Below are 22,729 nucleotides of genomic sequence, written 5' to 3' on the forward strand. Positions count from 1 at the left end.
AGTTTCCACACACAAGGTTGGCGACCAACTTGGAATATGTTATTCTTATTTTTTGCTATTTTGCTGTATGGCGGGTATCAAAGGTTCCGCACCCAGGATAATCTTCTCCGCCCACGTCATTGTTTTTCTTCTATCTTGTCCTCTATTATCAGTTGTATCAGACTATTTTTCTGAAGATATGCCCAGTATAGGCTGCGTGGCATGATTTCCTGCCACGACGGTGTATCTCCTCGCTGCTGACCTGATCTAACTATGGTATCTTCCACATTTTGTGATACATTCAAGAGGCAATTAATTTGGGTAGCCTTTAGTGTCCATCAACTGACACCACAAAACAACACTCTTCACAGCACGCTAGAGGTCACGGCTAATTTCAGAAACACACTTATTTCAATGCCAATTCTCATTTTGATTTCTACATATGGATTCCATTCTTGTGTTCGCCAGCATTCTACGTACTTGAAATGTGCCAGCCTTGCAAACGTATTTGTGTTCAGTATTGGTAAGTTTCAGGGCCTGCCTGGCCGAGGCGGAGGGGGCGTGTTGGGTTCACCCGTAAGGACGTGGGTTTGATTCCCCGTCAGGACGTCGAGAAAACGTAAGAAACGACATGTCCACTTCCGCAGGTGCATACGCCCCTAGGTTCACTCAGCCTTCACCAAAAATGAGTACCACGTTTATTCCTGGAGGCAAAGGCGGCCGAGCGTAGAGCCAACCACTTCACCCCACCAACTGCCGAGGTTTCGGGCAGTGGAAGCCTGTACATTCCACCCTCCAAAGGCCTTGGCCCTGTACGGAGATGACTTTGTTTTCTTCTTTTCTTGGTAATATTCTGCTTAAAATGAATTTTGTTTTTCTAATATTTATTTTAAGGCCAAACTCCTTGTAGGCCCTATACATTGATGCTGTTTATAAGGAACTGAAGGTTTTTTAAATCGTCAGGTATACTGGATGGTGTTTATTTTGCTACCAGTTGATCACGGTTTCTCCATTAACTTCATCAAACCGGGCGAGTTTTTTTTTTTCTTTTGCTAGTTGCTTTACGTCGCACCAACACAGATAGGTCTTATGGCGACGATGGGACAGGGAAGGGCTAGGAGTGGGAAGGAAGCGGCCGTGGCCTTAATTAAGGTATAGCCCCAGCATTTGCCTGGTGTGAAAATGGGAAACCACGGAAAACCATTTTCAGGGCTGCTGACAGTGGGGTTCGAACCTACTATCTCCCAAATATTGGATACTGGCCGCACTTAAGCGACTGCAGCTATCGAGCTCGGTCCAATATGTTTCAGCTGATGTATAAAGATATCGTGTTTAAATTGTCGAAAGTTCTCCCATAATAAATGAAGCAAGCAAGTACAGTTTGTTGTTGGGCAAGACATATTTGAACTTAAGCCTGGATAGTGCCAAGACCGTATCTCAACGCAAACACAGTTTCACTGACGTTTTCTTCTATTTTTCTCCGTAACCGAGAGTGTACATTTTTATCTAGTTTTGCTAATACTTGAAATAATAATCATCATCACCATGTGTTCGGATATCCCCATCGCTCACATAGAACCTTGAGTGCCTTAGTCTGCCAAGACGACTGCTGCCCAGCCAGGTGGCCTGGATGCATGGAGTATCCTCAGGCACATTATTTGGCTTTCGTGACTGGGACCACTACCTCTGATTAGTTCCTCAGCTGGTATCACGAGGCTGAATGAACCCCGTCCCAGCCCACAGTGTCGATCAGGCCGCGAATCGAACACGGGGCCTCTAGGCAAGAGGCAGACACACAACACTTCCCGACGGGTCAGACGCGTAAGGGTGTGGTGACACTGAAATAAGTGATATGCGTATCAGTCGTCGAAAAATGCGATAATATGTCACAGCATTCCACAGAACACAATAGGTAATAATTATAAATAGAAGAAGAAGAAGTCGTATATCCTCAACTACTGTGTGCAATCTGACGTCACTTAGGCTGTCTACGTGTCAATTTCGAAGTTCTTTTTTAATCTGCCAGATGGCAGATAAGCGGATCTCTGTAGCACCCACTTTTAATTAATTTTATGGGGTACACACCAGGTGTGTCACCAGGGATATTTTACATGTCAACATCGTACAACATGCCGAATGTACCGTTCAAAACTCCGACGTCCTCTGCAAAGTTTGAACCCGTGATCATGGGGTCCAGAAGCTGACACTCCACCTCTGATCCACAGAAGCAGCTCAGAGGTAAGGATAAACCGAACGGCTTTGCTTCTAAATGTGCATTTCCCAAATCACGAGATGGCCTCCCGATCTGTGTTGCCAGTGTTCTGTCACAATGAGAACAGCTGGTGCAAGACGTCCATGCCACATTACGTTTATAAATTATCCTCCGCAATAAGCACAAGCATTTCGAATGTCCGTTGTATACAAAGGCACGAAAACAAAGCACACCATGCGCATTTCCTAGTAACATATAACAAAATATCAAGCTGGCAATTTATTTATTGACCTTCGCTTTCCATACACATTGGGCTGCCGACTAGGACAAAGTATACCAACGGGCATTATCGTTTCAACGTTGAAACTGTAGTTTAAGATGAGAAAACTGGAAGTAACAAGTTAACGTATATGAGACAGTTGAGATTTATAGCTATGTATTAGTTCCTGAGGTCTCCGGTATCTGGATCGATCCATTCAGAGCGCAGAGGGCGGCATCCGGCAAATTTACGGCTGGATCCCACGGGACTGAAAAATTTCACAATAAATAGTGGGATTGTCCAGTCACTTCCAATCATCAGCCCAATCGCACGTAATTCTGTAAAATGACATGCTTGCCAGAAGTAGCTTATTGTTGGTTCGTATAGATTCAGTTTACAGTTCGCCTTACGCCTCACCGGCACACACAGGTCTTAGGGTGACGATGGGATAGGAAAGAACTAAGAGTGGGAAAAAAGCGACCGTGGCCTTGATTAAGGTGCAACATTTGCCTGGTGTGAAAATGGGAAACCACGGAAAACCATCTGAAGGGCTGTCGACAGTGGAATTCGAACCCACTATCTGCCGAATGCAATCTGATAACTACGTGACCCAACCCGCCGAGGTGCCAGAATTTTGTCCCGCGTGAGTTCTTTTAGTCCGGAAAATCTATCGATACCGGGCACCGGACTAAGCTAGGATCGAATGTGCCAACTTAGGCTCAGAAATTCAGCGCCTTAACTGTCTGAGCCACTCAGCCCAGTTTTCGATTTTCTGTGCTAGCATGTATCACAGCAATCCTTGCCTTTTTTTTTAATTGGCAATGCCAAAGACAAGTCTGCACAGACTTTTCCCAGGGTCTGGCTCGTAACCACGTTTCATCAAGCTATAGGCTACACGCTCAGCGAGATAGCGTGTTGGCAGAAAGTACGGGAGAAACACAAGTGCACTTTCTGTAACGAATAACATAGGTGCTTTGAAGAATACACACAAACTTACGAAAAACACGATGCCTTATTTGGCAAAGTGTATCAGGTTATCACACTTGGAAATTACAGTCCTGGTCTCCACACTGTTCGTTCGCCATGCTGTGGTCATTCTACCCACCTGGCGGTTGAGACTGATCTGTTCTACCCTGTCCCTCCAGCGGTCGTCCAAGGAGAGAGGTGGATTCTTACGTCTTCACACCGCTTGTTTCAGCTGGTCCTAGGTGTGTTCAACCGAATTCATTCCAGCAAATAACGCAGATTATTCTATCCGATTGTTTTGGGCCTCTCTAAGGATGATGTTTACATGACGGAAGACGCGCACTAATACTGTTCGGCGAAATACGTGTGTAGAAGGCAGGCGTCTCTTTGGAGCTTCGGCTGCATTCCGACCAGGTTGTCCAGATTAAAATGATGTCTGTGTATTCGTCGCTGCTGAACACACTAGCCATTGCCGATATGCAGACAGCAAATATAGTGCTGCTGTACCATACACCAGACTAGAACTATACGGTGGAAAACGAGGTTTACTAAAGCAAGGGGTGCATTAGACCGGTAGTGCTGGGTAACATGCTGCGAGCGACCGTCCAGTTGTTATCTCTTCATATTCTGGCGTAACCTGCCCGCTGGCAGTAGTGCCCCTGTGAAAATCAGTTAGTAGATATCCCGTTCATCATATGTGCATGCGGGACATTTATAAGTAGAAAGTACGGCGCTCGCGAGCCGCCTGTTTTTTTTTTCTTTTGTAACGATTGTTGTAATTAGGCCTAAATGAATAAGAGAAGAACGTAAAGCTTCACTTGACAATTTTGATTATATCACAACTTTCATTGTACACTTTCATACCGTTTCTGCCATTTCTGGCTCCTTTTAGCACAAATCTAATACGGTACTTATGTTTTATGCAGACTTCGTAACACTGCTATAAATTATATGTGCTATTATAGAATGGCAATAACTGCATAACGGGAATACAGTGTAGTACCGCTGTGCAATAAATGTACAGCGTTACGAGTACAGACAGGGCGTAGAAAATCATGCAAAGTGAGGCTACTTACTGCACCATATAAGTTTATATGAGACTCTCACCTGATGAAGAAGAACGTGTCTACAGAGAAAGCGCCGTTGCCGATGGATTGAAACAGGAAGTCTTTCTCCACCAGCTGACGGAAGTTCTGGTTATCTGGAACACAAACACATTATTGCACTACACGGGGACAAGTTTAAACTTCCCACGAGTAATCGTAACTTATACTAGTGTCGTGTGCTGTCTGGACAAGGCGACAGCAGTAGTCCATAACAAGTAGCTTGCATGTTGGTAAAGAGGAGAGGAATGAGAATACAGGAAAGAAGTCACGAGGCGACAAGAAAAAGGCAGTGGCGTAACTATTTTCTGAGATTTTTCCTTTTCGGTTACTACAGGGTAGGAAAAAGCTAGGACTAGGAAAGAAGTGGCCGTGGCGTTAAACACGATACAGCCAGGTGTGAAAATGGGAAACCATGAAATATCATCTTCAAGGCTGCTAATTGGGGAAGAGAGGGGAGGGGAGGGAGGTCGAATCCACCACCACCTGAATACAAGCTTACAGCTAGTAGCTCGTAACACGCAACGAGCTCTCTCGGTCTATATTCTAATAATAATAATAATGTTATTTGCTTTACGTCCCACTAACTACTCCTTTACGGTTTTCGGAGACGCCGAGGTGCCGGAATTTAGTCCCGCAGGAGTTCTTTTTACGTGCCAGGAAATCTACCGACACGAGGCTGACGTATTTGAGCACCTTCAAATGCCGCCGGACTGAGTCAGGATCGAACCTGCCATGTTTTGGTCAGAAGGCCAGCGCCTCAACCGTCTGAGCCACTCAGCCCGGCGGTCTATATTCTAAGAGCTTCTTGCAAAGTTTTAGCGTATCTATCTCTACTACGACTTCTGTACGTTCTTACGCGCCTTTCCCACAACAAATACCCGCGATACCTAGGAATTACTCAATTGAACGTTATCCTTTGGTGAACACCTTCAAGAAACTGCAGCGGAACTACGATGAAGGAATAACATTCTGCAAAAGTTGTGTGGTGTGATGTGGGGCTCATCACCTTACCATCTTCAGCTCGCGATCTTGTTTCTTCAGCTGCGGAATATTGCTTACTGGTAAGGTTAAATAGTAGACATACGAAAAATGATGACACGTAGCTAAAACACACAATGCATCTCGTATGAGAGACAATCACACATTTTGCTACCTGTTCTTATGCAAATCCCACCACAATATCTTCGTCGGGAAAGTGCTCTCCTACGACAGTACAAGAAAACATCGAAATGCCAGTACATGGAGACGTCGGTGATGCTGCTGACAGTAGGGCTATGCACCAGACATCCACCTCTTATGACAGGCAAGAACCAAGCAGACAACAGCTTCAGTCTTTTTCAGGTGTGTGCCTCCGGCGTCTCAACGTACTGTGGCTCACGAGAAAATCAGAGGCTTTTGCTCTACCTCGGAAAACTTTTGTCTGCAGAATCCCGTTGTAAAGCTCCAAGTAAAACAGTTCAGCATATTGTAGAATTATTTCCTCCTCCCACAGCTTATCAGAAAACCCCGGAGATATTATATAGCTAATACCATCAAGTATAGACTATATAAATAGTTTATCTGTGCATTTGTAATCTATGCAAATAGTTAATAGTATAACTCTGATGGGGTTTTCGCCATATGGTAAATAAATAAACCTTATTTGTCAATGTTTTTTAAAGTCCAAATAGTTCTTATACCATGTGCATCTACTGATCGGTTTTCAGCCAATGGAAAAACCAGATAAGAAGCCCCAAACTGACGTCGAGATAATGCAATACATTGACAATGGTGGTGGTGATTACTGTTTTAAGAGGAAGTACAACTGGGCAACCATCCTATACACAAGAGAGGATTTAACCTAAAGGAGATCCAAAGGAGTTTTAAAAGAGGTCCCACAAACGGAACGGAAGTCGATCCCCACTATGACTGCTAGTTAGTACCTGACTATGTACATTGTTACTCTATGGAATTTAATTACCTGTGCAGTCTAATCATTGTGTATTATTGTGTGTATGGCCATTGGCTGCAATAAATTGTTATATATTAACGATAATCAGAAGGAAAAGTGGACAAGGTCCAACACTTCAAAAAATGAAGGTATCGGCCAAAGAAGACAAGCCCCATGAAGAGTGTGAAGATGGAGAACTTCCTACGACTCGAAAAACCTGATACCATCGGTGTATTAGTTCTACCTAAACGTATACATTACAGAAATTATAGAGAAACAAAATCTCGATCTTTTTTGAGATAAATAGTAATAGATATTTTTTAAAACTAAAGTGTGTATTGCCAAGTCCGTGTTGTATTGTGTCGTGTCGTGTCGTGTCGTGTCGTGTCGTGTCGTGTCGTGTCGTGTCGTGTCGTGTTGTGTTGTGTTGTGTTGTGTGTGGTCGGCCCATACTTGTTACCTCCAGGGAGCTGTGCAGTTTGGGTCACGTACAGTAGGTATCATCTTTCATTCATCGTCGCCATAAGACGTATCTGAGTCGGTGCGACGTAAAACAACTTCCTCCATCGTTTCTGTAACGCAGCGATTCCAAACTGAGCGAAAATGTATGAACCATATTTGAAGGGTAGTGTTGGAATGTTTCCCCTATCTTGGTTCCAAATTCAAACAAGCACGAGTGTATTATACCACTGATTTCCGACTCCCTGAAATCCGTACGAGAAAAATTTGACAAGTACCCCCCTCCTTTGTCCTCTGACCTGCATGATTGGACCACGAACCTTTTCATGGAGTAACCAAGCAGTTTAGATTATTTATTCAGCCTGAAGAAAAAGGAGCAATCAGCTTAATTCAAATGTGATCGGACAATAAAATCAAAACTCAATTATCAGTCATGAGATGTACAGCATTTTTTGGTCAATTCGAACTTGAAGGGTCTAGAAAAAAATTCGAACTAACCATGAATTCTAATAAAACAGTATCACACACCGCACTTACGCGGAACTTGTGGACGCAGCTACAAGCACTCGAAATACGAGCTATTCTTCGGATTCAGTTGGAGGCTCATACACGCTTTCGCTCTGCTCTACACGAACTTTAAACGTACTGCGTGTTGTCACAGCACAAATATTGCATTCTGACGTCATGACATTACGGAACATGTAGACTAATATTGATGGTTCTGAAGAATGAGAGTCATAATTAATTTACATCCTTGCAGTACAGTTTTTGATTGTCTCGTTTCAGGCCCATGGCTACATATAAAACAAAAACAAGGAAAATAGTTTGTTTCTGTCTCTTCTACCACCTGGCGAGTTGGCCGTGCGGTAAGGGGCGCGCAGCTGTTAGCTTGCATCCGGGAGATAGTGGATTCGAATCCCACTGTCGGCAGCCTTGAAGATGGTTTTCCGTGGTTTACCATTTTTGCACCAGGCCATGGCCGCTTCCTTCCCACTCCTAGCCCTTTCTTATCCCATCCCTGTGTCGTGCGACGTAAAACAAATTGTAAAAAAAAAAGTGGCTTTTCTACCATCCATAGAAGTTGGGGTACTGAAGTGAAATACGCTCTCGGTTTTAAAATGATAAACAGATCTTCAAATACATAATAACGTGATGTTTGGACCTGTCTCCTGCAGCACAATTTCATTCTTAGCCGCAACTTTGATACACAAAGTTCTTCTTCGACGGACCAAATTCTATTTCTTTGTTTTGCTTTTTAATGGCCGTCAAACATGAAAACGCTTGTTCACATAATTAAGATGTGGAGAATAGGAGCAATGTATTTGAGCATGTGGAGAATAGGAGCAATGTGTTTGAGCATGTGGAGAATAGGAGCAATGTGTTTGAGCATGTGGAGAATAGGAGCAATATGTTTGAGCATGTGGAGAATAGGAGCAATGTGTTTGAGCATGTGGAGAATAGGAGCAATGTGTTTGAGCATGTGGAGAATAGGAGCAATATGTTTGAGCATGTGGAGAATAGGAGCAATGTGTTTGAGCATGTGGAGAATAGGAGCAATGTGTTTGAGCATGTGGAGAATAGGAGTAATGTGTTTGAGCATGTGGAGAATAGGGGCAATAAGTTTGAGCATGTAAATCTTTCTGCAGGAAGTTCTTCTTTGAGCAATAAGCAAAATACAGTAAAACTTGGTTAATTCGAACGTCTTAACACACATCTTTATTCACACTTTTTTTTTGCTAGTTGTTTTACGTCGCACCGACACAGATAGGTCTTATGGCGACTATGGGACAGGGAAGGCCTAGGAGTGGGAAGGAAGCGGCCGTGGCCTTAATTAAGGTACAGCCCCAGCATTTGCCTGGTGTGAAAATGGGAAACCATGGAAAACCATTTTCAGGGCTGCCGACAGTGGGGTTCGAACTTACTATCTCCCGAATACTGGATACTGGGCGCACTTAAGCGACTGCAGCTATCGAGCTCGGTTTTTTTCACACTACTAACAGGCAACGGTGAATACATCCCTCCTCATAGGGAGACATCTGGTGGTAAAACTGGGCTTGATACGCACTTAGTTCCGACCGTAAGTAGATAAGGAAAGTCCAGGAAGAAGAAGAAGAATGGACTTGAATACTGCAGAAGAGGTACAGGCTTACAGCACACCCGTGCCAGGACCAATAAATCTCCAGTCAGATGTTACAGCGGGAAGCATGTGCAGTACACACAGATCCCGTCCGTGACCACGGTATACAGAGAAAGCTAGTCATGTAGCATTAAAGCCTGAAGAGAAATCTGCAGATTTCGAGGTTGTTACTTCCCTAATCCATGCATGAGGCCATCTGGTAGTCCCTCATTTGCATCTCCAACCTAATAGCCTTTCAATAAATTATGTACCTGAACAGTCTGTGTGGCATAGCCGGCTCGGCATTCGATACTGTGTTTAACCCACAGAGGCTCATACGTTGCGAGAATCACAGGACCCTAACTGCTTCCACTGACTTGTGCTGCGGTCCTCCCTTCGAAAGTTCCGACCTCTCTTGATCAGTTAATACAAAGAAAGCAAGATTGTAGTTTTGGATGACTGTGGACATCGTTATCATAGCCGTTGTACCTTCAGTTTTACGTGGAATCTGAACTACAGGGAGGAGAATTTTCATTTCAAAAATCGAGATTCGAAACACGACCTCTTTGGTGAAAGGCCAGAGCACTCCTCAACTAACAACAATAGTTAGTGTATTTTTGAGCAGACTGATGAGTTAGCACACTGTAGACCATCAATTAGTTTTCTTCCCGCTCGGCGATATTAGGCATACAAGGTCAAGGGTATCTTTCATATCCTCCCTCATTTCGTGACTCCCTTTTCTCCCATTATTCTTCTTCACGTCTTGTCATTTCGATGGTCATTTTTATTATCTTTCTGATCAATATGGTATGATGACCACGTAGTTTTTACCTCATAAAACAATGACGACAAAAACGACCATCATCGCCAGTTAACTCTCTTACCATGACTGTTGAACATGTCCATATCAGTTATGCTCGCCGTTGATGAATTCAGCACTATCATTCTAAATTCTAAATGACCCTACATTAAAAATACACTGACTGACAGAGCAAATGCACCACCAAGAAGGAGTGGTCAGAACTTTATGCCAATTGCAGGGTAGACTGACGTCACTGAGGTATGCTCATGATGTGAAATGCGCCGCTGTGCTGCGCACGTAGCGAACGATAAATGGGACACGGCGTTGGCGAATGGCCCACTTCGTACCGTGATTTCTCAGCCGACAGTCATTGTAGAACGTGTTGTCGTGTGCCACAGGACACGTGTATAGCTAAGAATGCCAGGCCGCCGTCAACGGAGGCATTTCCAGGAGACAGACGACTTTACGAGGGGTATGGTGATCGGGCTGAGAAGGGCAGGTTGGTCGCTTCGTCAAATCGCAGCCGATACCCATAGGGATGTGTCCACGGTGCAGCGCCTGTGGCGAAGATGGTTGGCGCAGGGACATGTGGCACGTGCGAGGGGTCCAGGCGCAGCCCGAGTGACGTCAGCACGCGAGGATCGGCGCATCCGCCGCCAAGCGGTGGCAGCCCCGCACGCCACGTCAACCGCCATTCTTCAGCATGTGCAAGACACCCTGGCTGTTCCAATATCGACCAGAACAATTTCCCGTCGATTGGTTGAAGGAGGCCTGCACTCCCGACGTCCGCTCAGAAGACTACCATTGACTCCACAGCATAGACGTGCACGCCTGGTATGGTGCCGGGCTAGAGCGACTTGGATGAGGGAATGGCGGAACGTCGTGTTCTCCGATGAGTCACGCTTCTGTTCTGTCAGTGATAGTCACCGCAGACGAGTGTGGCGTCGGCGTGGAGAAAGGTCAAATCCGGCAGTAACTATGGAGCGCCCTACCGCTAGACAACGCGGCATCATGGTTTGGGGCGCTATTGCGTATGATTCCACGTCACCTCTAGTGCGTATTCAAGGCACGTTAAATGCCCACCGCTACGTGCAGCATGTGCTGCGGCCGGTGGCACTCCCGTACCTTCAGGGGCTGCCCAATGCTCTGTTTCAGCAGGATAATGCCCGCCCACACACTGCTCGCATCTCCCAACAGGCTCTACGAGGTGTACAGATGCTTCCGTGGCCAGCGTACTCTCCGGATCTCTCACCAATCGAACACGTGTGGGATCTCATTGGACGCCGTTTGCAAACTCTGCCCCAGCCTCGTACGGACGACCAACTGTGGCAAATGGTTGACAGAGAATGGAGAACCATCCCTCAGGACACCATCCGCACTCTTATTGACTCTGTACCTCGACGTGTTTCTGCGTGCATCGCCGCTCGCGGTGGTCCTACATCCTACTGAGTCGATGCCGTGCGCATTGTGTAACCTGCATATCGGTTTGAAATAAGCATCAATTATTCGTCCGTGCCGTCTCTTTTTTTTCCCCAACTTTCATCCCTTTCGAACCACTCCTTCTTGGTGTTGCATTTGCTCTGTCAGTCAGTGTTGAGTTCGTGCGTAACCTCGGCCGAGGTAACACGGCAAGCGGCGTGTCGGTACTGTGCGGTTATCGCGTAGTGCAAGTGTGTGTTCCTAATACATATTTTGTGTAGTTCTTGGGAAATTGTACGTACAATCATGGCAAGTATCAGGAAGAACACTATAAAATGTGTTTTCGACGACAGGATTAATAGGCCTTCACCTTTAGAAATCCATCGTTGGATTAGTCACGAACTAAAACTTAACAGAGACCAAGTGATTGCTATACAGTTAAATAACGGAGAAAATGCTGTGTACATAAAACTAGTATCTGTGACTCTTTATGAAAACCTTCTAGCACGTCACGAAGGAGTGAAAACTTTTCTATTAGCTAATGGTGGTACCACTAAAGTAACGGTTTCGGCAGCGGACACGTTAACTAAACGCGTACGTGTGTTCAACCTCCCTCCAGAAGTAAGCAACGATCGTCTTGCACGAGTGCTCTCTACATATGGAGTAGTCAAAGACATCCAGGAAGAACGGTGGAATGAAGCCTACGAATTTTCTGATGTAAGTAATGGCATACGAATTGTAAAAATAGAACTTAAGTACCCTATCCCGTCTCAGCTTATGCTGAATGATTGTAGAATTCTACTATCGTACGAAGGACAATCAAAATCATGTTTCTATTGTAAAGAAACGACACACCTTCAAATAGATTGTCCCAATAGGAAAGCGCGTTCCGCGCTGAGTAGAAAACAAACATACAGCTCCGCAGTGGCCGAGTCTGATGGGAGCAGTACACTAAGCAATACAACAGATGCAGAAGTCGGCGTTCTCTCGCCTGAATACCCAACCGTATTAGAGAGTATTACTCACACTCCGCATAAACAACAACACAACTTTCAAGAAACCTCGCTTCTAGCTGACAGCATAGCAGACACATCTTTACCTCGTAGTACGGAAGAAGCAATCAGGACACTTTGTAGCGACAACCTGGAGAAGGGGGAAAATATTCAGACACTACGGGAGACTGTAGATCAGGCGGCAGCTGACGAGAACCCAGTTGGAATGAAACAAATAGTAAATACACCACTAGAAAGACAGCTGTGGTCTGAGGATATGGAACTTCAGGACGACACTCATACACCAACAGGAGACACTCAGTTAACCAACAAGAACACACACCCAGATTTTACAAACCATCCAATTACAGACAACAAACAAACACAGCCTGCTTCCTTGCGCAGTGCAGACATGGAGCTTACACCGGATTTAGACAATTCTTCCCTTGCTGACCCTGTAATTGATCCTAACACACCTACAGGACCGAGTGTTAGTGAAAGTGCAGTGACGTTGCTAGCAGGTGACAAGACTACCCCGAATACGACAGGCAGTACCAAGGACTCTCACAACCTACAGATGAAAGTTGTCAAACAATACGTTGCACGTGACGAATCAAAACCGTACAACACCCAAAGGCGTAGTACCTCACGCAGTCGGCTTAAATAATAGAAACTCTAAACCAGAGTATGTGTGACAGTGTATTGACCACAACAGCTTAATCACATCCTTCTACCGGAATGAATTCTACTACAATTACCTTGATTCTTCCCTTGTTTCTGCAGATGACTCTTCTACGTTGTGTCACCACCTTGAATGTAGGCGGCGTCAAAAGTCTAACCACGCAAGCTCTCCTTCAGGATTTTCTCAGGGTTCATGACATAGATATCCTATTTCTTCAAGAAGTTAATGATCCAAACTTAGAATGGCTGTCGGGATACGAATATAAAGTAAACGTAGGTCCATCACTTCGAGGTACGGCTATAATATATCGAGCAGGACTGACTGTTTCTGACGCGGAGTTTCATCCCAATGGTAGAATTGTTTCTGTGCAATGTGAGGACACCATTTTTATTAATGTTTATGCTCCGTCCGGTTCGCAAGGGCGTCTAGACAGAGAACGCTTATTTGACGATGACATCAGATATTTTGTGCAGGGCCCTATTAACAACATAATTTTGGCCGGTGATTTTAACTGTGTATTAAATCCGCGTGATCAAACTGGACATTTCAATAACTGTCGCAGCCTACAAAATCTTGTTGCGGGATTACAGTTACATGACGTTTGGGAACTGAAACATGGAACTGATGTCCAATTTACATTCTACAGGGCTGGGTCGGCTTCTAGAATAGATCGGGCGTATATATCACGAGAGATGAAAACTAGGCTACACAGTTCTGAGGTTATACCGGTGTCCTTCAGTGACCATCATGCTCTCCTCTTTCGTTACTCAACAACAATACGACCACCTCTACATGGGCATGGATTCTGGAAACTTAATGCGTCCATCTTGTACGACCAAGATGTCCAAAATGATTTTCGAGCACTATGGATGAAATTGCGTAGTAAACGATCTAAATACCATTACCATGTGACCTGGTGGACGGATACTGTTAAACCAGAAATTAAACGATTTTTTCAAAAGATTTCTAAACAACGGGCAAAGGAAAAGAGGAATACCTTGAATTTTTATTATGCAGTTTTATACCAGCTTCAACGACAGCAAGCCAGTGGAGAGAATGTCCTTAATGAAATGAAAGAACTCAAACACACTATCATTAATATTCAAGAGAATCATCTGAAAGGGGCGTTCGTCCGTGCAAAAGTCCCCTCAGTATATGAAGAAGAGCGTGCTTCACTATTTCACATTTTGACTGAAAGACGTAAAGGGAAGAGGAAAGCAATTACTAAACTCCGGGATGAGCATGGTCACATACAGTCGGAGATGACAGACATTCTCAAAATTGGTGCAGACTACTTCACAACACTATTCCATGACGACCCACCCATTAATCAGCCCTCTTACAGCATCCTACAGCACGGTCTACCAACACTGAATAAATCGTATGAGTCAAGTTTGATTGCAGACATTACCTCGGAGGAAATACTCTCTGCACTTTCCCAAGCACAGCGTCATAGCTCTCCAGGCCCAGATGGAATAATTTATGAATTCTACAAAATAATGTGGGACATAATAGGGGGTGACCTGTTGCAAGTGTACCAAGAAATACTAGAGCGGCCACACATCTTAATGGAAGATTTCACGTCGGGAATTATTATTTTAATTCCCAAAACCACAAGACCTCTAGAAATGGAAGACTTCAGACCGATCACCTTGCTAAATACAGATTACAAGATCTTCACTAAAATAATAGCATCTCGAATAAAACTGCAGTTGAAACAGATCATCGGACCATGGCAATCGTGTGGGACATCAGATCAAAATATTATCTCCAATCTGTTAGTGCTCAGAAACATCATTCTGTTACACGACAAAGCCTCATCGAACCTTCCTCCCACGACACTCGTAAGTTTGGATTTCCACAAGGCCTTCGACAGAATAAAACATCCATATCTATGGTCCACAATGCAAACTTTCGCCTTTCCACCTAAATTGATTGAGTGCATTAAAGAACTGTATAGAATAGCTACCTCACGAATCCTTATAAATGGACATCTCACTGGGAAAATACCTATACGGAAATCAGTTCGTCAAGGATGTCCCCTCTCTATGCTTCTGTTCATCGTAGCGCTAGAACCATTTCTCCACCGAATAAATCAGTGTATATTTGGCCTGTCACTCGGTGCACAAAAAGTGACAGTACGGGCGTATGCTGATGATGTGTGTGTTATCCTAACAGAACCATCCGACGAAGAGCGAACTCTACATATCATCCACGAATTTGAAGAAGATTCAGGATCGAACGTAAATAAGAAAAAGTCCGGAATGCTGCTTCTTGGCCGTCATCCATCACCTTCGCCTAATAGATCACTGCCCATTGCAACTAAGTTGAAGATCTTAGGAATTGTTTTCCAACAAAATTTTAAAGACATGTTAACCGAGAATTGGACGTCGACAATTAATAAAGTTAGAAACACCTTAATGCAGCAGCATACCAGGTCTCTGAATTTCATCCAAAAAGTATGGCATATTAATGTGTTTGCTTTATCTAAAATTTGGTACTTTGCGCAAGTCCTACCTGCAACAAAACAAATAACACAGCGTATAGAACTTTGTCTAGGCCACTATCTTTGGAGAGGTTCCCTATATCGGGTGAGACGTGATCAGCTGTACTTGCCGGTTACACATGGCGGACTCAACCTAATCTGTGTAGACCTGAAATGTAAGGCTCTGCTGGGAAGAACAATACTTAAATCACTGTCAGGGTTGCACACTCGAACAGAACTGACATTTCTTACACCTCCGGAGCCTGATGTCAGAGGTGGTCGACATAGGCATATACATCCTGCTTTCCGAACCATCGTTGGTATCCTTGACAGCCTCCCGCAGGATCGGAAGGAACGAAAAGAATTTCACACGACAAAGAATTTCTACACTTACCTGCTGAAAGGATTACAGCGACCAGTACCGGTAGAACAAAAATTTCCTCAAAGAAAATGGAAAATGGTGTGGTCAAACGCTAGCAATCAACAAGTACCCACCCCGTGGAGGTCATCAGTCTACTCGTTAATTAATGACATCGTTCCAACAGCAACAAAACGATTTCGTCACAACTTGTCTGAAGATAATAAGTGTGGACATTGCGGCGAGGTTGATACCACAGTGCACCGAGTTACATCTTGTCGAGAAGCGCGACTTGTCTGGACATGGACTGTCAATACAGTGCGGAAAATACACGGAGGTCTGTCTTCTTTATCGACTGAGCAGTTAATGATTGGCGAATTTCAACTGGAGGAAAAATCAGCAGTGAATGCTGTAACATGGTTGCTAGCGGCGGCAGTGCATTGGAATTTGACGGCATACGATAAGAGTGGATGGACTTTGGTGGACTTTATCAGATCAATCAAGACTGCTCGTTGGGAACTGGTAAAAAACCGCAACATAGAGAAATTTGCGAAACATCTATTTCATTTTTAAATGTATTTTCTGTTATGTTATCCGGTGAGGTACTGAGAACTGATAACAGTGAGATGACTCTGTATTTTTTTTAAAAAAGAGTGTTATTCTAATTTTGGATTCTTTCCTTAAATTATAACGTGCAGTTTAGTGTTTCTATTAGACTCAACACTCGTATACAATTCTACAGGTGTGCTTTTGGGTTTCAGGTCAGTCCCTTTCTTTAAATTGTCATTTTAAAAAATTAATTTGCAATGTGATTTGTACTTTGTAACTTTGTACTTTTGAAAAGGCGAATTAAAAAAAAAAAGTGTATATGGGACGAAAACGATCGAAATTGTAGTTTCTATAAGTCTTGTTTTGTACAGATTGTAGATAGAACTAGTATTTCCGGAGTCCGGCTCCATGGCTAAAATGGTTAGCGTGCTGGCCTTTGGTCGCAAGGGTCCCAGGTTCGATTCCCGGCAGGGTCGGGAATTTTGATCATCATTGGTTAATTTTGCTGGCACGGGGGCTGGGTTTATGTGTTGTCTTCATCATCAACATTTCATCCTCATCACGACGCGCAGATCGCCTACGGGAGTCAAATCAAAAGACCTGCACCTGGCGAGCGGAACACGTCTTCGGACACTCCCGGCACTAAAATCCATACGCCATTTCATTTCATTTCATTTCATTTCATTTCATTTCATTTCATTTCATTTCATTTCATTTCCGGAGATGTGAACAATTCAATAATCGCGAATATCTCCGTTATACATAAACATGATGTAAATTATATATTGCATAACTGGTATTATGTATGGTCTTTCAATAAAGTTGATATTAACGGAGATCCTTGTTATTTCTAGTTTTTGCCCTCTTAATATCGCTACACTAATCAAATAAAACCCAGTGAACAATCCTGCTATTCATGAACTTAAATACCGAGCTTCGAGCATTTGTGTTAATCCCGTTTTTCCGTGATGGCAGACTAATCAGCGAGAACTTTGATATGGTGCGACACTGTTCCCAGGATTGGAAGATTTTCGGTCCTCAAAAGTTTCAGTCACCTCTAAAGTTCCTGGATTTGACGTACCTCGCGGCATATGGTCAAAACTAAACCGCATCAGGGCCAACTCTGGAATTTGTGCGGACTCTCTGTTTAGTGGAACAAGTTACCTTCTCCGAAGTGCGGAGACTGTGGAACCGATCGACAAACAGTGAAGCACATCCTTCAAGATTATCCCATAGCAGCATACGGGAGAGACATCAAGAGTGTCACCTCTGTGACTTCTACATCAGCAGACTACATTTTCTTGCCGTGGTACACATCCTTATCTGGCCGATCTGCGCCGTAGTATAAACCTTCCGAGTACCATCTCCCCCATCCAACGAGATGATGAGCAGTTAACAGACCTCGTCATCCGTTTTACGAGAGATAGTGGCATGTATTATCATGCATAAAAATAGTATTTTCTTCTATTACTTTTTACTTGATTTTTTACTACGTTTTATTCTATTGACTCTGTTATAGTTTGCGTTTATGTATTTTAATGTGTTTTTTTAAACATGAATGTGAATTGCACTTCAAGGCAATGTCTCATTCTGCCGTAATCTATATTTTCTTTCATTTTATCAGAAAATAAGACATTGCGAATTAGATCCACCGATTATTTTAAATTCATAATCATTTTTCACCATCATTCGTTTTAATTTATATTCAGTCGATATACATTAAAATTTTAATTATCATGTCTTTTCCTTCCTCCTCGCACAGTACCATTAGGGGCTGATGACCTATATATTAGGCCCCTTTAAACAACAATCATCATCATCATTATCATCATCATCATCATCATCATCATCATCAAACTACATTTTGAACTTAGATTTTAGATTGTGATCAACTTTGTTTTCTTTTTTGTTTTTATAAAATGTAAATGTGTACCATACGATTGATAATAATAATAATTAATAATAATAATAATAATCCATGATGGTGGCACAAACAAACAAATAAACATTGAAGTTTTGTATACCTATGAATAGTGGCGGTTCGTGGAGTTCACAAGAAATGGAGAACAATGTCTTAGTCTTACAGTTAGTTGACAACCACACATCCATTCCCATGTTTCGTACACATTTTCGATGAAGTTCCTCTTGTATGTTCTATATCCCCGATCCTGTCTTAGGGAAATGGCACTAAGAGGTATACATACTACATACCCGTTATGTGTTCTATTTTCATCCTTAAACATCTGAGTTATACAAAGTTATGGTCGTAGTGGATCTACCTCCTTTGACAGTATTCAGTCCTTATTGCCTACTTAAGAGTGTTAGTCTGAAAAATATCTCACCCCCACACATTCAATTTACTATAGCTGACACATCAAATACAAATAACACTTCAATATTCACAAAAACCTTTTCTAAAACGCGTCGAACTGCGACATGCACCGTCACGGCACACTAAATTAAACAGGAAGCGTGTGTTTACCTCTTCGTGGCCAACAAAACTGCATGGAAAACCGACAAGCACGAAACGAAAATCCGCTGAATTCCTTTCTCATAAATGAAAAGGAGCCCTGCTAGAAATATCTCGAATCCACTAGGTGTAGTGGAAAAATTTCTACATTGGCACAACTGGATTGGTTCAATGAAAGGAAATATACATATATATTCCTCACATTATTTGTGTTTCTAATTTCACACAGTTTCAATTATAAGAAAGCATTTCTTCATTGGAGAAAGGGGGTTGAAACTCTCTACGAAAAGAGAAAGTTAACAAAACTGTTCCTGTGACCATCTGATGTACAGAATATCAACTAAAACGGAGAATCTATTACAGCGCCGAAGTGTCTGATCTCAAAATCTTTGTGACCTTAGTGGATTTCATCGCAAACCTCTCATCACCTCCCCTTACTTCTCTTGCATCTGTAAATGAGGCTATGTTGCTATCGAATGAGAGAGCAAGTCCATAACTAGAATGTCGCCATTGCTAAGTTACCATTTTTTTTCAAAAATACGGGAAAGCAGCGTAACGCATAAAATTTACAAAAAGCAGCTTTTAAAGAAAACGTCATAAATGTTATTTTAAATGCTTCACGGACGTATGGCACGTGGCCGCGAGATCTAAGTGTTGAACCACGCCTGCCTATGAGGCAAAAATTTGAACTGTATAGACAAAACTGTAGTTTTATTTATAAATGATTTCAAGAGAAAATAAGTGTTTTTATATCTGCCTAAAAATGTACTCCTGCGCGAGATAAATTACCAGTTTATGTAACTTACGTAAAAAGAAAAGTTACACGCAAATTACCTCGCCAACCCTTATTTTACCTAGAACAATGTGTATCTATGAAGTGTGTGTATAAGATTCCTCAACGACTATTTCAAACATAGTTCTCAGTAGCTAGAACTTGTGCGAGCAGAGATAAATTAAAAACAGAGGACTTACCTGAGAACGGGAAGGCGAACATACAGGTGTGTCCTGCTATGACCCACAGCAGACTGAAGACTCGCAGGCCATGAACACACGATAAGGACTCTTTGGTCCGGGTATCGCAGATTTTGAGTAGATTAGTCCACACCGAGAAACAGAGCAGCAACTGGCCAACCATACCTGTATACACGTTCCGAATCATTTGACATTTTTGTAGCAAAGAAAATAAACACAAATATACAAGCAGTAAGACGTTCACCATACACAACACTGAACAGTCAGGTAAACTAAAATGATAACTAAGTCACCCCAATCCAAACTGCACAGCGCGAGAACCTCCTACTAGTTCAACAAAAAAGATTTTAGGAATCACAAAGGCAATGTATAAAGTTGGCAAAACAATCAATGGCAAACTAGAATTTAACAAAAACCGGACACATAGGAAGAGAAGAGGTTGTAACATCATCTTCCATCTTATTATGTACCCATGCTGCGACGATACTTTTATGTACAGATTTTGGTATTAGGTGTGCTCTATATAGATCTGAAACATTTCTTTCACACGCATATCGTATCACTGGCTGAATTCACACTAGTTAATAACATTAAAAGTGTTCATTACATGTATTAATATCACGTTATATTTCCATATCAATGTCAACTGTCAAAATAAACAGAATAGTGGTCTTTCCCGCAGGCCCTCGTGTATTTATTTAAAGGGAACAAGGATAGCAAAAGTTTGAAAAATTCTAAACTAAATCTGAAATCTCACTTTACAACATTTAATTTAAATTGCTCTTCATCTTTTACTCTTGCTGCATAGAACAATCGAGATAAATCGATGGATCAGAGGTCGACTTTCGACTCAAGTTACTAAACTCGCGAATCTCGCGAATTTGATTCCCGACGGGTGAAAGGTGGGGAAAAAGTCGTGGCACTTCACGACATAATTATTGGCGTGCTAATCCTCTGGTGGTGCACTCTACGGCCACTGACAAAATTAACGAGCCTTAGGAACCGGCAGTAGCAATACCATGTCGCTGCTAGGTGGCAGCACAATATGAACATCCAAGTTGGTACGCAGGTCAGCTCAGCCCACACGGCTATTATTCTTATTCTTATTCTTATTCTGCTTATTATTATTATTATTATTATTATTATTATTATTATTATTATTATTATTATTATTGAAATACTGTACTTCCAATCTGAGTGTCTCAGGTTGGAATTCCGGCGGCTTCAGGTGTGACTTGCACACTTCCAGCGGATAGCGGAAGGAAGGTCAGTCGATGGTTTTTCTAGTCGTAAATTCAGGGTGAGTGCTCCGACCGCCATAAATAAATATCCTGACTCCTTGGCTGAATGGTCAGCATACTGGCCTTCGTTTCAGTGGGCCTTGGGTTCGATTCCAGGCCGAGTAGGGGATTTTAACCTTCGCCATTGGTTATTTCCTCTGCCTCGGGGAACGGTTATTTGTGCCAACATTAGATTTCACCCTAGATAGGGCCCCATCCTCATAAATGCGCACGTCACCCATGGGGTCAGCTTGAAAGACATGCACCTGGACCTCTTCGGGGGTTACACGCCATTATTAATGAGTTGGAGTTGTAGCGCGAATAAGGAAGCATTTAAGTCATGTTCTGAACAAATACAATTCATGAGGGTAAGGACAACGCCGATATTTCATCTTGTCTGCCTAATCACTTTACGTTAGGAAGGGAAGTGGCTTGACTTGTGCAAGTGAATCAAAGTGGTGTGGTTAGGTCATAGGATCGTTTCGTAACAACAGATAGTGTTGGCGACTTAGCTCACACAGGCCATTCACGTCCTAAAATAAACTATCTCCGAACTCTTGGCTACGAGCTGAATGTTACACGTCTTAATTCAGTGTTCGTGGGCATTACAGGACGACGTATGTCCAATCAAACTATTATGAACAGGTTGTACGATGGTACTCTACAGTTCCAGTGAGGTCCAACACTCAGTCCTCGGAATCGTGTAGCCCATTACAAAATTACAAACAATCACGCTACATGGATTCTCCAGCCTTTGCTCCGGTGACGAATTATGTACATGTCTGACCCTAGATTATTGCACCGAGCGAGTTGGCCGTGCGGTTAGGGGCGCGCCGTTGTGAGCTTGCATCCGGGAGATAGTGGGTTCGAACCTCACTGTCTGCAACCCTGAAGGTGGTTTCCCATTTTCACACCAGGCAACTGTACCTTAATTAATTAAGACCACGGCTGCATCCTTCCCACTCCTAGGCCTTTCCTCACCCATAGTCGCCATAAGACCTATGTGTGTCGGTACGACGTAACTTGTGGAAAATAAAAAATAATGCATACAGCGTACTGTGCAGCAAGGCGATGACTCATACGTGCTCTGATGTGCACGCGGTCACCACACACCTCCTGAGATCGTTCAGGACACACAAAAATATCCAAAGTACAGAGATGGCATTCTCCAAGTAACAGTACAACCATATACGAGGATTTCGGAGAACATGTTAATGGATGGACGATAACTTGCGTGCCCAGTCTCCAACGTTTAACACCATCCTTAGACATTTTAGTCTCAGCCGAAAGCAGTGGCTTACCTATTCCATGGACTTGAACACCATTGAAAATGTCTGGAGTAAATCGATACGAGGTGTTTACGTACATCCTGACCAACCACGTAATCTTCGAGACTTTCACAGGATCTCCAGTGATGACTTGGACAAACCGAACAAACAAAAATGGGTTGATGATCTTAGGGACGGTACGCCAAGATGGGTTCAATCATATCTCTGAGCTGTCCGCCTCTGTGGTGTAGTGGTTAGTGTGATTAGCTGCCACCCTCGGAGGAGCTCTGCTATGAAATTTGAAAAGTGATACGAGGGAGGGCTGGAACGGGGTCCACTCGGGAGGTCAAATGAGTAGAGGTTGGTTCGATTCCCACCTAAGCCATCCTGGAAGTGGTTTTCCGTCGTTTCCCACTTCTCCTCCA

At 43.2% G+C, this 22,729-nt stretch overlaps 1 protein-coding gene across 1 annotated transcript in view; it reads right to left on the reverse strand.

The window, feature by feature from the left end:
- The window catches only part of LOC136862290 (nose resistant to fluoxetine protein 6), a 202,208-nt gene that overhangs the window by 56,571 nt on the left and 122,908 nt on the right, over positions 1-22,729 (reverse strand). Inside the window, exons 6-7 of the mRNA XM_067138874.2 lie at positions 19,757-19,921; positions 4,524-4,617 (exon numbers count right to left, since the gene is read on the reverse strand). Coding sequence (XP_066994975.2) covers positions 4,524-4,617; positions 19,757-19,921 — 259 coding nt within the window. The remainder of the gene's footprint in view (positions 1-4,523; positions 4,618-19,756; positions 19,922-22,729) is intronic.

Source organism: Anabrus simplex, chromosome 1, assembly GCF_040414725.1.
Source record: "Anabrus simplex isolate iqAnaSimp1 chromosome 1, ASM4041472v1, whole genome shotgun sequence".
In the NCBI taxonomy this organism is placed as follows: domain Eukaryota; kingdom Metazoa; phylum Arthropoda; class Insecta; order Orthoptera; family Tettigoniidae; genus Anabrus; species Anabrus simplex.